Consider the following 15,609-nt stretch of genomic DNA (forward strand, 5'->3'; position numbering starts at 1 on the left):
GGGGGGGGGGCTGTAGTGCGTGGAGTTTAAAATTGACATTTGATTTAATTGATCTTTTTCCAATGAATGATAAGGTTGAGAACGGAACCTGAGGAACAATATCCTAAAGAGACCCCCTTCTCAACACCTGGGGAGAACCCTGAGAAAACTAAGACTGATGACAAAACATAAAGCTGAAAACTCTAAAAAAAACTGTATATATCTATCTATCTATCTATCTATCTATCAAGCCTAGACCCAAAATGTCCGAAGGCTCGGTTTTGATTGTTTAAAACTAGAGCTAGATATCTGTATAGTGTAAACTATATAAACATATCAACACTTCTCTCATCAAACTAGGGAAACCGGGATACTCGATTATTGGGGTTCTGATGAGATCATGTGAACAAAAACGATTTTACAAGACAGTCCAAAAAGTAAAAAGATGTTCATGTGTACAGTTTAGAGATAATTATACAGATACATCATTGAAATATTGGTTTCTTAATGTGCACAAAGTTAGTAAATACAGATAAATGTAGATTGCACTCAGTTATTGCACAACGAGAAAGTATATTTAATGGACGTCTTATAGAATAGTCTTTGATGTAAACGAGTGAAACGTTAAAATGTTCTCTAGCTCTACAACTACGGCATACGTTGCTGGAACAGAAGGTAGAGGTATGGCTTCGGAGAACTTCCGAACCGGGTTCAGCTTGGGTAGGACGGGTTTAGTATTCAGGTTTCCGTCGGAGAGCTTCCGAACAATCCTCGGCGGCTCCTCAACCTTACAGACCTTGGGCTTTTTCTTTTTGGGTTTCGGGACAGGCCTAAAAATGAGGGCGAGTAAACAAAGCAATTCAAGGTCTCGGTTTCAATAAAAGAGTGATGTTATCATTGTCTGAAAATGCACAGGGAACCTAGAATCAGGTTTAGAAGATTATTCTCATCTTCTTTATACTCATGTAACCTAGAAGAACCAGTATAAGAATAAAATAAAGGGAATATGCTTACTTTTCCTCTGGTTCCATCCTTTCCTCCTTGGTTGCCTGCAGGTATGATACACGACGTAGGTTTCTCTCATCCTCTTCAACTAAACAACATCAAGAACATATTAGAAAAACATAAATAATATCTTTTTAGTTTTATAATATATGTTTTCTTTACTAACAGTATATACGGATAAGATAGATTTAAATATGACATGTCTTGAGTATAAACTAAAATAATGCTTGTTAAAAAGTTTGAGATAACGTTTAACAACTTGCATCTTGCAAATTATAGACCAAAATATTAGCTGATTCTAAGAACTGAAAATAGTAAAATATATGAAAGATACAAAGTTTGAACTTTAATTCAACTAATTTGTTAAAAAAGCTTAACAAAGTTTAATTTGTCTAGTTTATGATATGATATAGTGCAAACAAGGAAATCATAAAAATCTTTTTTTCCCAACATTTTAACATTTTTTTCAAAAATTTTTCATTTTGCGGAACAAAATAAGGAGAAAATTATGTTTAATTCGTGACCCATGTCGGACAGGCACTGATGAGCTGATCTCAACAGAAAAAGGAATTCAGTTGATCTTTACTTACGTTCTAGTCCAGCTCATCATCACCAGACCGACATGACCGCTATACTGGTAACCCCGACACAAAAGAGCACACAAGTATTTTAAACCGGAAAATTAACAAGTCCTGATGACCTCCAGTGTACCAAGAAATCCAAAATGCGTGAATACATGGCTGACTCATTTAATCAAAGGATAAGAAATTTATAAACCATCCAAAGCTAAAAAAAATTCATTCAAAAAATTGTTGATTCACTGTCGAATAAAAACATAAATTAAGATCATATAAATAACATACCTTTCTAAAAAGAAAATTACAAGTAAGAAATAATTAGCCGAGATTGTAAAAAAACTTTCTACTGTATACGTCTAACTAAATCTAGGTTTATTAAGAGTAGTCGAGTTCAAGAATCTAAGGTTTGGAGGAAGAAGAACCCAATATCAGGATTTTTCTCTAATCTCCGGCCTAATACCAAGCGTAACCCCAGCAGGAAAGCCTGGATCCTGAAGGAGAACAAGCTTACCATGTGAATATTTCTTCTGTCTGTAGACGACCTTTCTCCCGTCTCTATCTGGGTAGGTTAAGTGTTTGTGTGGAGATGTGTCAGGGGGGGAAACTAAAAATAAAAACTAAAAGAAAACTCAAATCACAATGTCAATATTTGAGATTGTTGTCTAGCTAATTATATCGGAGCTTGAAACCCGAGAGCTCCGGAATAAAAATGAAATATGGATTAGGTTTCATAAACAGAGAAACTCTTTTCAATTAAGAGGAAAAATAAAAGATAAAAAATATTAGGATTGACAAAAAAACAAAACCTGGATTAAAAGTAATGTCTTGTGGATCTGGGTGCATGTGTACGGGTGTGGTTAGTGTAGGTGGAGCAGACGAGTAGTTAGGGCTGTCATGTCGACCTCTACAGGCATGCATCGGCTGGAGGCCGGGCAGATTCGTCGGCCGTGGTGGACGAGGATGGTAAGGAGTGGTCATGGTCATGATGGTGCAGTCCGGACAAGGGGGCGGGGCTGAATAAGGGTAGGAGGGAGGTGTGTCCGGGTAGTAAACAGGGTACTCATAACAGTAAACACATGCTGAAACACCCGGTTAGTAGGTTTTTTTATATCAAACTTTAACCAATTCTCATGATTTAATGTAAAAACATTAAGCTTATATCACAGTAATGATTGTCTGGGCAGTGTGACGCACAGAATTAAACTGACGCAGTTTAACCAAGCGTAGGTTTGAAGGGGACGGGGACTAGAACGTACGCACCAAACCAATTTCACCAGTTCGTATAAATCTGAGCTTTGGTCCTTCTCAATAAGAATTATATATTGCTACATCTTAACGACAGATGGCCACTTCAAGCAGCCATATCTTACTCCAGGATCCTTTACTTATCTTTATGCAACCCAATCTTACTCAAGGATCCTTTACTTATCTTTATGCAGCCCAATCTTACTCCAGGATCCTTTACTTATCTTTATGCAGCCCAATCTTACTCCAGGATCCATTACTTATCTTTATGCAACCCAATCTTACTCAAGGATCCTTTGCTTATCTTTATGCAACCCATATCTTACTATAGGATCCATTACATATCAATATAAACCCAATATTACTCCAAGATCTATTTTACATTATAAAACCAACTGAATATCTCTTTAAAGCCAAAACCTTAATAATCTTTTACAAATACATTCTTAAATATGCATCCCATACATTATAAATCTGTTTTTTTTTTTTTTTTCTTAAACCAACCAAAAATTAAAAGCTCTCAATATTTGAAGCAACCATGATCTTAGTTCAACTGAACTCCTGGAGCTAACTTTAGCTGATTCTTTCTTTTCATCTTGATCAGGAGAATGCAAGATGGTTCCTCGAATCCTCTTGTTTTAAGTAAAATTTTTATCCCCAGTTTTCCGATCTGTATTTCTTTATCCTATTTAAACGGAACCGTTCTACAATCCAGATTAAATAATCTATTCTTAATCTCATTTCTCCCGTATCAAGATCAAGTTTAACATTTTCAATTCTACAACCGGCTTTCTTTTCAGAACCAAGATTCATGCTCAAGCATCAGACATTCTACCTCATTCAACCAACTCATTAACTTCCGACCTGGCCAGTGCTTATCAAACTACTTATTAATTAATCCCACATACTTTTTAATCCGACATACCCATAATAACATATTTAATTATTTGTTATTTTTCACATTTGAATATTTGAATAACTTCTATTTTTAAAATCCTTTGAGGGGGTATACGGTAAACTAACTAAAAGGAGTTAGTCAATTAGATCTAATCAATTCTAATTAAATATATTTTTTAATCTTTAAACTAGAAATGAACATCTGTTTATCAGTATCCTTCAACCACCCATTCAATCCAACCCACCTTCAATTAAAACCAAATTTGTCAAATCCAACCCACATACTTATACAGTATATGTATATACATTATACACATTATACAATTCATATAATTCATCATAATTCCTCACAAACCACGTGCATTTAATATACAATGAAAAATTAATCCATATCAGGTGTAACAGTAACAGTTTTGACCACATTTCTTTTTGTTGAAACATAATTTAATTTTAACAAAATCAAAATTTGCAATTTTATTAACTTTGACTTCTTGTAGCCTTGTTTCTAAGCTTATTCATCAAAAACTATTGTCTTTTAATCTTGGGTTCATTTAATATAATTAAGCTCCATATAAAATCAATTATAGCTGACTAATTTAATTCTACACCTTCAATTGTGTGAGTTTATGAAACGGATGAGGGGGGGGGGGTAGATTCAAAACTTAAAAAGAATCTTATTAGAATATCAATAATTTTGTTAAAGGAAAATACAGAAAGAAAAAAGAAATGAAGGAGAGAAATGAAGAGAAGATATAAAGAATAAAAAGAAAGGAAAGAAAGGATGAAAAATGAAAGAAGGGAAGTAAGGATGAAAAATGAAAGAAGAGAAGTAAGGATGAAGAATGAAAGAAGATAAGTAAGGATGAAGAATGAAAAAAAGGGAAGTAAGAATACAGAATGAAAAGAAATAAAGGTAAGGATGAAGAACGAAAAGAAGGGAAGTAAGCATTAAGAATAAAAAAGAAAAGTAAGAATGAAAGAAGGGAAGTAAAAATGAAGAATGAAAGAAGATAAGTAAGGATGAAGAATGAAAAGAAGGGAAGTAAGGATACAGAATTAAAAGAAATAAAGGTAAGGATGAAGAACGAAAAGAAGGGAAGTAAGCATAAAGAATAAAAAAGAAAAGTAAGAATGAAAGAAGGGAAGTAAGGATGAAAAATTAAAGAAGGGAAGTAAGGATGAAGAATGAAAGAAGGGAAGTAAGGATATAGAATGAAAATAAGAGAAATAAGAATGAAGAATGAAAAGAATGGAAGTAAGGATGAAGAATGAAAGAAGAGGAGTAAGGATGAGGAAGGAAAAGAAGGGAAGTAAGGATAAAGAATGAAAGAAGAAAAGAAGCTAAGATGAAGAAGGAAAAGTTTAAAGGGAAAGTAAACTGGATGAGGACGCGTGTTGAATTATGGTTTACAAAGAGAGGGTGGGGGGCATATCATTATACATTTATAAGAAACACCCACAAATTATAAATATGTCGAAGAGAGAGATTTCATATCCTTAGTTGACCTTGCTACAAGATTTCTTTACCCGAGGACCCACTATTAGAACTATTAAAGGGTGTTCCAGAATAATGAAAATATACCTAATACAGGGCAAATAGATTAATGGATCAATTATACACGACGTCACAAGTTTCAAATATAACAAGGAAAACGATATTTTCTCACATTATTTGACATTTTTCCAAGATTAAATAAAAAAGTGTAAAAACAGAAAATAAAAAAACACATAAAATAAACACTTATTTTACTGTAAAATAAGTACTTTATCCTAAAACTATCTATTTGGTACAGGGGTGTTCCAGGATAATGAAAATATGTCTAGTACAGGGTGTTCCAGGATAATGAAAATATATCTAGTACAGGGTGTTCCAGGATAATGAACATATGTCTAGTACAGGGTGTTCCAGGATAATGAACATATGTCTAGTACAGGGTGTTCCAGGATAATGAACATATGTCTAGTACCGGGTGTTCCAGGATAATGAATATGTTCCAGAGTAAATTTCCAAAACAATCAGCGACAACCAAGGAAAAGCAAATTTATATTAAGCCCTTTCTACCAAAAAGTAATAAATGTCAATGGAAAGACACTCCTGGAAAACAAAATGAGGAAAAACAAAGAAAACAAAATACTTATTTCTACGGGAAAATGGTAACACAAATTAAGTCAAAGTCATAACCACCAATTTTAGTGATGGAGTAAATTCAAAACGTATGATTTGACAATTTTATTAAAACACCCTGTTTTGACGGCCCAGCATATGGATACGATAGAACAGAATAAATTGCTGATGGTTCAACAGATATCTCAAGGAATGAACTTAGATAACCTTGAAAAGGAAGTATATTTAAAACATTTTTTAATACATCACTTTTTTGACATTTTTGTAAAATATTAATTTTTTGAAATTTTTGTTGAAACAATTCAAAAAATAACTTTATTATGATTAAATCTTATAAAATACTATTTGTTAAAGTTTTCATATTATTTGCACCCAACCATTTTATAACGTAAATAATCTAATTCCTGAACCCAAACCTAGATCTAATCCAAACCCAGATCAGAACTCTTAAACTATACCTCTTATATAACCCCAAACCCTTATTCCGGCCCTCCCTTAGATCCATCAAATTTCTTATTCTAGCCCGGAAGGATTATTCAGTTATGGTTTAAAAGAACCGGGACATGTTTGGGTAAAAAGCCTAGAACACAATTATAAAGAACAAGAACCAACTGAACAAGCAAATGAGTCACATTCCTCCGCACTAAGCTCTAGGTAGTGTGGTTGAATAGGGCCTGACTAGCTGATACTGGACACTAGTACAGGACTCTACTCGACACACAGAGTAATAATAATCCGTCCTATATCCGTGTACTAGAGCAGAACCAAGCAATATTCACTTCTCTATCTTATTCTCTTTCTAAACCTTGACTGCAAGGAGGGTTGTTATAATCCCAACCTTCTTCTTAGGAGGATTTTTTTTTTAAATCGAACCATGGTCCAAATTTATCAATTTTCAACTTGAAAACGACAAGAAAAAAAATATCTATTAAATTACATTCTGGACGTTGTTTGAAGCTATATCTTTCCTAGACTTTGAAATAATTTCAATATAAGAAATATTTACTAAAATCAAGCTGTCTTCGTTGTGAACGAAAGCAGAGTCCAAATTTATTGAATTTGAGCTGCGTCTCAAATCCGCCAAAAACCGGTTTCAATTGAGCGCCGGCTTAAATCTTGAAACATGTAATACAATTTTTAAGGAGAACCAACCATATCTGAGCCACGGCTCATTTTTTTTTTAATTCGGCCTCAGATCAAGCAAAAAGCACTTGCACATAGCAGGCATAAGTTCCATTTTATGGAAATTTTCTTAGTAATGTACATTGTTCATTGTTCAGTGTTCATGCATAACAAGAATCTAAATATTTTGCACTTGGTATTAATACCGTAAATACTGCTCAGAGCCCTCTTCTAGCTCAACTCTAACAGATTAAACCCAACCCCAAACATATGGGATGGACATAAATTTGCAAACATATTTGTGAAATTTTAGAGAAAAAGAAATAGAAAACATGCGGGCAGTAAATGTATGTGGGACCTGGCAGGCCCTTAGGTTGGTTTTTGCTCACTTATTATTAGAAAATGTTCATTTAAAACACGGACATTTACGTCATTCTTGTAAATTTAATTAAGTGTTAAGAGGGAAAAACGTAATTTGTTTGTATGATTTAACAATTAAGTTAAGTATTGAGAGGGGAAAAACGTAATTTGTTTTTATGATTTAACAATTAAGTTAAGTATTGAGAGGGAAAAACGTTAATTGTTTTTATGATTTAACAATTAAGTTGAGTCTTTTTGGGGTTTATCTTTCTACACTAAGATTTACTGAACATACAAGATTTAAACATTTTAATTTTTATTCTTTTTTATTTAAGGAAGCAATGTTAATTTTTAAATACAAAAAATGCATCAGAAAAATAATTTTCCCATTAAATCTTAATATTAATTTTACTTTTTAGGATTAAACAATAAATTTATATTCTCATTTTATTAGTTGTGAAAATTTCAATGGATGAAGAGAACATTTTCAAGGAAATAAATAATGGTTAGGAAAAACTTAATTCATAAAATGTTATCTAATTAGATTCAAAAACAGCGACAAATTAATTGAAATTTAATTATTAATTATTTATGGACCGGAACTGGACATTATTATAGGTGGGTTGACAAATCTTAGTATTTTTCTCTGAGCTAACAATTCTTTTCTCTCAAATCTGGAAAATTCTGCATCTTGATTTAAGATCTAAACCTCAGGATGAAAAAAATGTGAGAAGTTTGTCTACCCATAGTTTAGTGCGGGATATCAGCCATGTAAACAACTATAATAATTCTAAACCTTGAATTATTTAGAATAAGTGCTGAGTCTCCCATCTAGGTTCTGTTTACACAGTTTACCTTGGTTCTCTGGTAAAGATGGAGAGAATGGGACGGGAGAAGGACGGATCGGAGTGGTTTCTTTTATCACTTCTTAATAATTCAAATATTTACTCAAAACTATATATATTGAAACATTCTTTAAGTGTGGATAGACTTATAGTGATTTATACATGCTCAACTTTTTTGCAGTTGCATTACTTATCATTTTGATAATCATATTACTAAAGTTTTTTCATAACTAACCACTCTAATGCAAAATTTTAGCTTCTCAAAGATTATTTCGAATCAACAATTTTATCAAAAAATACTTGATACTAATTCTAATTAGGTGTTATAATCTATGATTTTTAAAACACAAACTTCTAAATCTGAATCTGATATTTCGATCCTGTCAGTTTCCCAGTTTTGATTAAACCCAGACATAGGTGGGCCATAATGTAAACAAACGATAGATTTGTTTACTCAAAGCTGATTTAAATCAGGGCTTTTTACATTTCAAATTCACCTTTGTTCAAAAGGATTTGATTTGGACCCTAAAACCTCGATAGTTGTGAAGTATGAATTTTTATTTGAGTAAATCTAGTTCTATTTATTTAAGAGTGGGGCAACCATTTACCTGGGGGAGGTGGANTTTATCTATGTAAATCCTACATAGTTTATCATTGAATCCGTTCAATCAGATTAACCTTTTATCTATGTAAATCCTACATAGTTTATCATTGAATCCGTTCAATCAGACCAACCTTTATCTAACTATATCCTACATAGTTTAACATAAGATTCTTTAAATCAGCTTAACTTTTACATTTTAACATTAGAACAATTTTTAACAAAACACCAACTCTGAATTCTTGTACTGAGATTTACGTTTAGCTAATTAAAATTCAAGTTGTTTACTGAAGAACAAAGCAACCAATACTAATGAAGTCTTGTTCTTGGAGTAACTTTAAAATCATCTATGCACTTCTAACGCCTCAGCTGCATCCACTCAATTTTAAACTTTGTTTGTATCATTACGATGATTATCCCTCTATCCAGGTTTATATACTCGAGTCACACTAGGGTTAGTTGAACACTAACTCATACTTAGTTTAAAAATCAACTTATGCTCATAAACATTTGACTGAAGATGATAAATTTCAGAATAAAAACATTGAAAATTCCAAACACGTCATGCTTTAAACTACAAGGTTCTCTCTTACGCAAAATATTTTGTCCTCTTTACGCATGTTACGCAATACAATTTGAATTACTAAAAGAAGTCACAACAATAGGTAATCAAACAATAAAACAATATCCATGCATAGACTGCACGAAATCATGCTGAAGCACACTACGCAAACTCATTCTAAAACGTTCTATTCAGAGCTCATCGTAATATACTAGGAAGAACAAGAATAAAGGGACCGTATGCAAATCTCATTTTACTTTATAAATTCTAAAGTTGTCAGCAGAAATTGGTTTGGACGTTTTTCTACCGTTTGAGTTTAATGCTAGTTTTCAATTCATACCTTATCAAGCTTAAATTTGAGTTTTTTTAAAATATCACATACAGTCCCTTTAAAAACAGGTAGTGCGAGAGTTTCATATGTTCTAATAAAACAATTGATCTAACCTGGTGGAGGAGGTTCCGGAGTAGGTTGATACACCTGAGGAGGTTCACAGTGAAGACTCCGGGTTCCAACAATTACAAAATTATTCCTGGAGAAGTTATCACTGTCGTAATAGTTACCTCCTCTCCGGTATCCTAGAATAGATTTGATTCTTATTTATCATTTATATTAATGAAAAAGTTGGGTTATAGATCTTTGCAACCCAATGATGTAGACCTTTGATATTTCAAACTATTTGAAATATTAAAGGTTTACACCATCAGGTTGCAAAGATTAGAAAATTTGAGAGAAACTCAATTCCATAATTAAAAATAATGTCAACATCTTAGCCATTAAAACATTTTACTTTACTTTACAAACGAAATCTTTATCCTGAGAAAATAAAGTTCGAAAAAACATAAAATTCTTATTGTTACATTCGTTTGAGTTTTAACATCATCAGGATCTATCATGTACAGACATTCAATAAATTTGTTAATAGAACATTACACATTATAATACACATTACACATGTACAGGATTATATTAAAATAGCAAATTATATAATAACACTCTTGGTTAGTAAAGTTCACGTATATCCTAGATACAATAAAGTTGTAGGGTCTAAATACAACAGAGACTAGATGAAAAAGGTATTTAAGAACCTTGAGAGAGGTTTGAGGCTAGAGAGATGGGACTTAAAGAGCAAATTCACGAAAATAAAAGGAAGCATGGGATGTCAATTATTTAAACTATGATTAGACTAGTACTACTTTTCCCTCAATCCAATAGTTCTATGAAGAGAATTTGATCTTTATAAATTATTTTCCAAGAAAACACAATTTATTAGAAACCACAGTTTTATCTCAGACAAAGCTTCCCGATACTGAAATATCAGCCTGTGCAGCGCAAACAGAGATTTTTAAGAAGGGTCCGTCAATTCTCTTTACAGAAACATCAAATAGATACAAAATGATTGCCAATTGAAAAAAAATTATCCTTACAACTATCGCAAACACTCCCCTTTCATTGCCTATACATACAGGGGGAGTTAAGAATTAAAGGGCCTAGATATTAGGAGTGTGAAGACCAAAATAAAGGGGAGTCAACAATAAGCATACAAAGGGCATACAGAGGGTTTAGAGGTGCAGATTAAGTGTTTAAAAGGTTTTTGATGGGGGTGTAAAGGATGTATTAGATTAAGAATCTAAAACATTTGACAAATATAAATCAGAGCACGGTATAGCATGAGTATGGAATTCTAGGACCTGGATGAGCAGTTTAAAATAGTGCAGGATGAATTGCATTTTACATTCAGCCGACAAACTGTCTACTAAACCAGGGAGGAAGCTATATAATTAAAATGGTAAAAATAGCAATCATGTTAATCATGCACATTCAATATTAATAGAGAAAAGGGTTTACACATTTATGAATTCAGGATTGAAGTGTTAGTCGAGGGTTTATCAGAGGATGGGTTGAACACTGAAGGAACCTTGTTTATCCGGAGCTAACTCCTCTTTGGCTTCATTAACCTTTTCCGATTCTATATCCGAGTGTTCAGGTTCCACAAAGTCCTCTTCAGGTTTCCAGACTCCACCAATTGGAATGACGAATGAGTCTGGTCTTGTATAACGTATCAAAGGTTCATCCTCATATTCTTCATATTCATCCTCGTATTCCGTCTCCTCCGTCCTCTCCGGAGAGTAGGGTTTCACCGTATCTGTGGATGAGCTGGGTATAGAATATCCATCTAAACTACCGTCTAGGAAGGACGGAGAAACTGAAACCTGTCTGCTAGGAGGACGGGAGCTAGCAGCAGCAGCTTCAGCTCCGTATAGAGAAGAAGGACGTCTTAAGTTTGGAGGATATAGCTCACTATCAGGACGGAAACCCCAGGGACACGGGACATTCTCAGCATTTGACAAGGTGGGAGTAAGAGATCCTCTGGAGCAAGGAGAGAAAGGTCTCCAGGTTGGAGATTGAAGAAAACGATCATCTCCAAGTCTTGACACCTCCATATCACGGAATATTTCACATTCTTGATCTATATCCGTATCCTCGTGCTCCTCTACAGATACATCAGGAATAGGTTTGAAGTTGATCGGAACATGCTCCCCTCGCCCCAGCATCAGAGAAACCTGCTCTTCCTGTTCTTGGATTAGTTTCTCCTCTTCATATTTATCTTCTCTCTCACTCTGCTCCTCCGAACCTACAAAACTTGCGAGAACCGTTTCTAGAGCTTCAACATTTGAGATCCCACTTTTAGGTTTCTTCCCCATAACTTTTACAACTTTCTTAGAGATAAGGGTTTTGGCTTTCTGTATCATATCCACAATCTTATTCTTCTCCGACTCGTTTACAAGAAGTGTAACGGAGAAGGTTTTCTCTGCTTTGTTATCCAGGTACATGTTTGTATTGGTGTAATCCAGATCAACCGACTGTGATCTAGAATTCTTTGAAGACGTGCTTCGGCTTCGGTCTGCATCCCTGATCATTCTGATATCAAATGGTTTCTTTAAAACTCTTGGTCTGGTTTCAAGCTTGTTGACGCTTCCATTGGACGTTTGTCTTGAGTTAAGTCCCTCTTCTTGTCTCTTTAGGATGGGAGGAGGAAGAGGAGTTGGCAGGGTTGGATTGTGTCGAATCTGAACTGGACTACCGCTAGGTTTCACTTTCGCCTCTCCGGGTTTACATAGTTCAATCTTATCAATATCTGCGGTTTTGTTTTCTCCAAGTTTAACCACGGCTTTTTGGGTTGAAAGTGATTTATTGCCAATTCCTGCGGATCCTAAATATGCATACAAGAACGTGGAAATATAAGTTAAATTTGCATTCAAAATTTCTAATTCTCTATAAAAAGATATAAAGTACAATCTTAGTGCTCTAAATAATATAAATAGTCCTTAATGCACGTTCAATCTAAAATATTGTTTTTGAACCAAGAATAAAATCATTATCCTATAATTCCATGAGGAAAAACAAGGACATTTATAACGATCAGGTCACCCAGTGTACATCTTTTCTAACTTAGAACCTAGAACCAACAGTTTTCTTGAAAAAGTGTAAAATATTTAGCTTAGTTTAATGTGTTCACCGATACGCTAAATCTCCCGTGATCTTTAATAATAAGTACAGTACTCCAGGCTGGAAAATAAACAGTTACTCAGTCATTATATGATCTGGAGCAGTGCCTTAACTTTCAACCCTTATAGAATGATTTATAAAAATGTTGCAAAATAGAAGAAAAATTCATCAATACTGGATCCAGTCTGTTTAAACTATATGTTCTGTATTGTCCTGTCAGGAATAAAACTACTATCTTGTATCTCATAAAAACATTTTACAATCTTTAGTTGTCCGACGTCCGTCCTACAAAAAATATAAGTCCCCCTGGATCAGCGAAATCTATGGTTTTCAGGTTTTTTGGCCCCAATGTGTGCCCCCCCCCCCCATAGAAAGAAAAAAATTTAAGCCCTCTCCCCCCTGGACAAATTCCTGAATAATCCACTGGAAAGAAATTCTTGTTATGATCCCTTATAAAATGTTACCTAGTGGAAGACCGTATGTATTGAACTGGGTCGCATCGAAGTTTCGCTTTTTAGCTCCAGCCGAGGACTTGGAGACAGACTGCATCTTGGAAACCTCCTTAGCGTATATATCCATGAAGAAGTTTTTGGTTGCTGGTCCAGCATTTTCTAAATAAATAACATTTTATATTTACTCTGCACTTGGAACATAACATAATAATTTCGAGGATTCTTTGAATACTTTTCTGCCAGGGTGAGGAGAACAGAGTACTCACGCCTATTTCAAGAATGTGTCTCAAAATTTCACGGATTTTTTGTATTTGAATTTACAAACCTTTCTCCTCCGTCTTGGGATCAGGTTTAGGAGGAGGCATTGTGTTGGCAAGACTGGCAATTCCTTTCGGGTTCGTGTTGATCTCCTTTGGAGGACTGGATAGGTAGGCAGGGTAGGTTTGGGTTTTAAGAAACTCTTCCTTTCGTTCGCAGTCTTTCTTGATCTTGTTGATCATGGAATCCTCCTCAATAAAAAAATGGCATAAGTAAATCTTCGAATATAGTAAATGCTAAATGTATATAAAGGAAAATGTGAATTTAACCCCAAAGTATACCAAGAAACAAGATCAAAAATAAGAAACTGTGATTTGTTGAGGTTTAAAAAGCGAGAACTTCAGAAGAAGAGAAAATGATGTAACTGAAAGAATTGTGAAGAAAAATTTATCAAATAATAATTATTTAGAAGAATTCATTAATTAGCCAATATTTATTCAAATATTCACCAAACAAATTAATGAAAAGAAAAAAAGAATTATTACCTGATGACTAGAGAACCCTGCCATGACACTAGAATCACTATCTAAACTATCTCTGCTATTGTTTGGAGCACTAGTATGACCCGACCCAAGGGTTGAGGATGAGATAGAGGAGCGCGCCAAGGCAGGCACAGCGTAAACATGCTCCGTGCTCCCTGAGCTACCAGAGGGAGGCACGGACGGAACCTTCAGTCTATCATTCCCTATGGATTCGTAGAGGTTCTCCCATTCGGAGTTTTGATGCTGGCCGGACGGACGAGGGGCGGACGGCACTCGGGATTTAGTTCCGGGATACAAAGAACGAATATCCGACTGCCGTCCTTCCCGTCCGTACACGGAGTCTCTGGTTGAATCTGATGTTTTGGATGAGAAGGGACTAGACTCTCTACTGGAACTTGAACAAACACTTGCCGGCCAAGGAGGTTTAGCGGAGCTACCAGGTTCAAGTCTTTTATTTGTCTCTGGGTTCTGTGCGATCTCGGAGAAATAAACCTGGAGAATATCGTCTTGTTTCGGAACTACAACTAAACGAAGCATATCACGTGATTTTTGTATCATCTGCACAACCTGAGCATACGATCGGCCGGCAACACTTTCTCCGTTCACTGTCACTATCCTATCCCCGATATTTAGACCGGCAACCACCGCCGGTCCTGCCTCTTTTATAGACTTGACGAATATAGTGTCCAAAGGGTCGGAGATAGGAGGTCCTTCCGTTTCTCCGTCCTGAAACATTAGTGCTGGATAAAAAAGCAATATAATAGAGTGCTGATAAGAGAACTAATGGTTATCATTCACTACTCTCTCTCTGGGTTATATTTAGAACTAGAACCAAGAGGAAAAATAATCTTATCAGTGAAAAGTAGAAAACCTAATAGAATAATACTTTTCCCAGACAAACTACAAACAATACAATAATACTACCTCAGGAGGATAAACAATACAATAATACTACCTCAGGAGGATAAACAATACAATAATACTACCTCAGGAGGATAAACAATACAATAATACTACCTCAGGAGGATAAACAATACAATAATACTACCTCAGGAGGATAAAAAATACAATAATAATACCTCAGGAGGATAAACAATACAATAATACTACCTCAGTAGGATAAACAATACAATAATACTACCTCAGGAGGATAAACAATACAATAATACTACCTCAGGAGGATAAACAATACAATAATACTACCTCAGTAGGATAAACAATACAATAATACTACCTCAGTAGGATATACAATACAATAATACTACCTCAGGAGGATAAACAATACAATAATACTACCTCAGTAGGATAAACAATACAATAATAAAACCTAAGGAGGATATACAATACAATAATAATACCTCAGGAGAATATACATTACAATAATAATACCTCAGGAGGATAAACATTACAATAATAATACCTCAGGAGGATAAACAATACAAAAATAATACCTCAGGAGGATAAACAATAAAGTGTCTGAGAGTGAATCCAAATCCTCCATCCTTCCTCTGTATGTACAACTGACAATAA

The 15,609-nt window shown here is 34.5% G+C and overlaps 1 protein-coding gene across 9 annotated transcripts in view; it reads right to left on the reverse strand.

Annotated features, from left to right (window-relative positions):
- LOC111707578 (uncharacterized) overlaps positions 1-15,609 on the reverse strand; it is a 42,183-nt gene that overhangs the window by 14,217 nt on the left and 12,357 nt on the right. For 4 of the 9 annotated variants that reach the window (XM_023480695.1, XM_023480693.1, XM_023480699.1 and 1 more), the window contains 9 exons: positions 15,531-15,599; positions 14,083-14,805; positions 13,605-13,788; positions 13,292-13,438; positions 11,236-12,531; positions 9,764-9,895; positions 2,369-2,641; positions 2,074-2,166; positions 994-1,072 (listed from right to left, as the gene is read on the reverse strand). In XM_023480695.1, the coding sequence (XP_023336463.1) occupies positions 994-1,072; positions 2,074-2,166; positions 2,369-2,641; positions 9,764-9,895; positions 11,236-12,531; positions 13,292-13,438; positions 13,605-13,788; positions 14,083-14,805; positions 15,531-15,599 (2,996 nt within the window). The remainder of the gene's footprint in view (positions 1-993; positions 1,073-2,073; positions 2,167-2,368; positions 2,642-9,763; positions 9,896-11,235; positions 12,532-13,291; positions 13,439-13,604; positions 13,789-14,082; positions 14,806-15,530; positions 15,600-15,609) is intronic. The other 5 variants (XM_023480694.1, XM_023480696.1, XM_023480701.1 and 2 more) reach the window with 5 other exon arrangements.

Source organism: Eurytemora carolleeae, unplaced genomic scaffold (genome assembly GCF_000591075.1).
Source record: "Eurytemora carolleeae unplaced genomic scaffold, Eaff_2.0 scaffold809, whole genome shotgun sequence".
In the NCBI taxonomy this organism is placed as follows: domain Eukaryota; kingdom Metazoa; phylum Arthropoda; class Copepoda; order Calanoida; family Temoridae; genus Eurytemora; species Eurytemora carolleeae.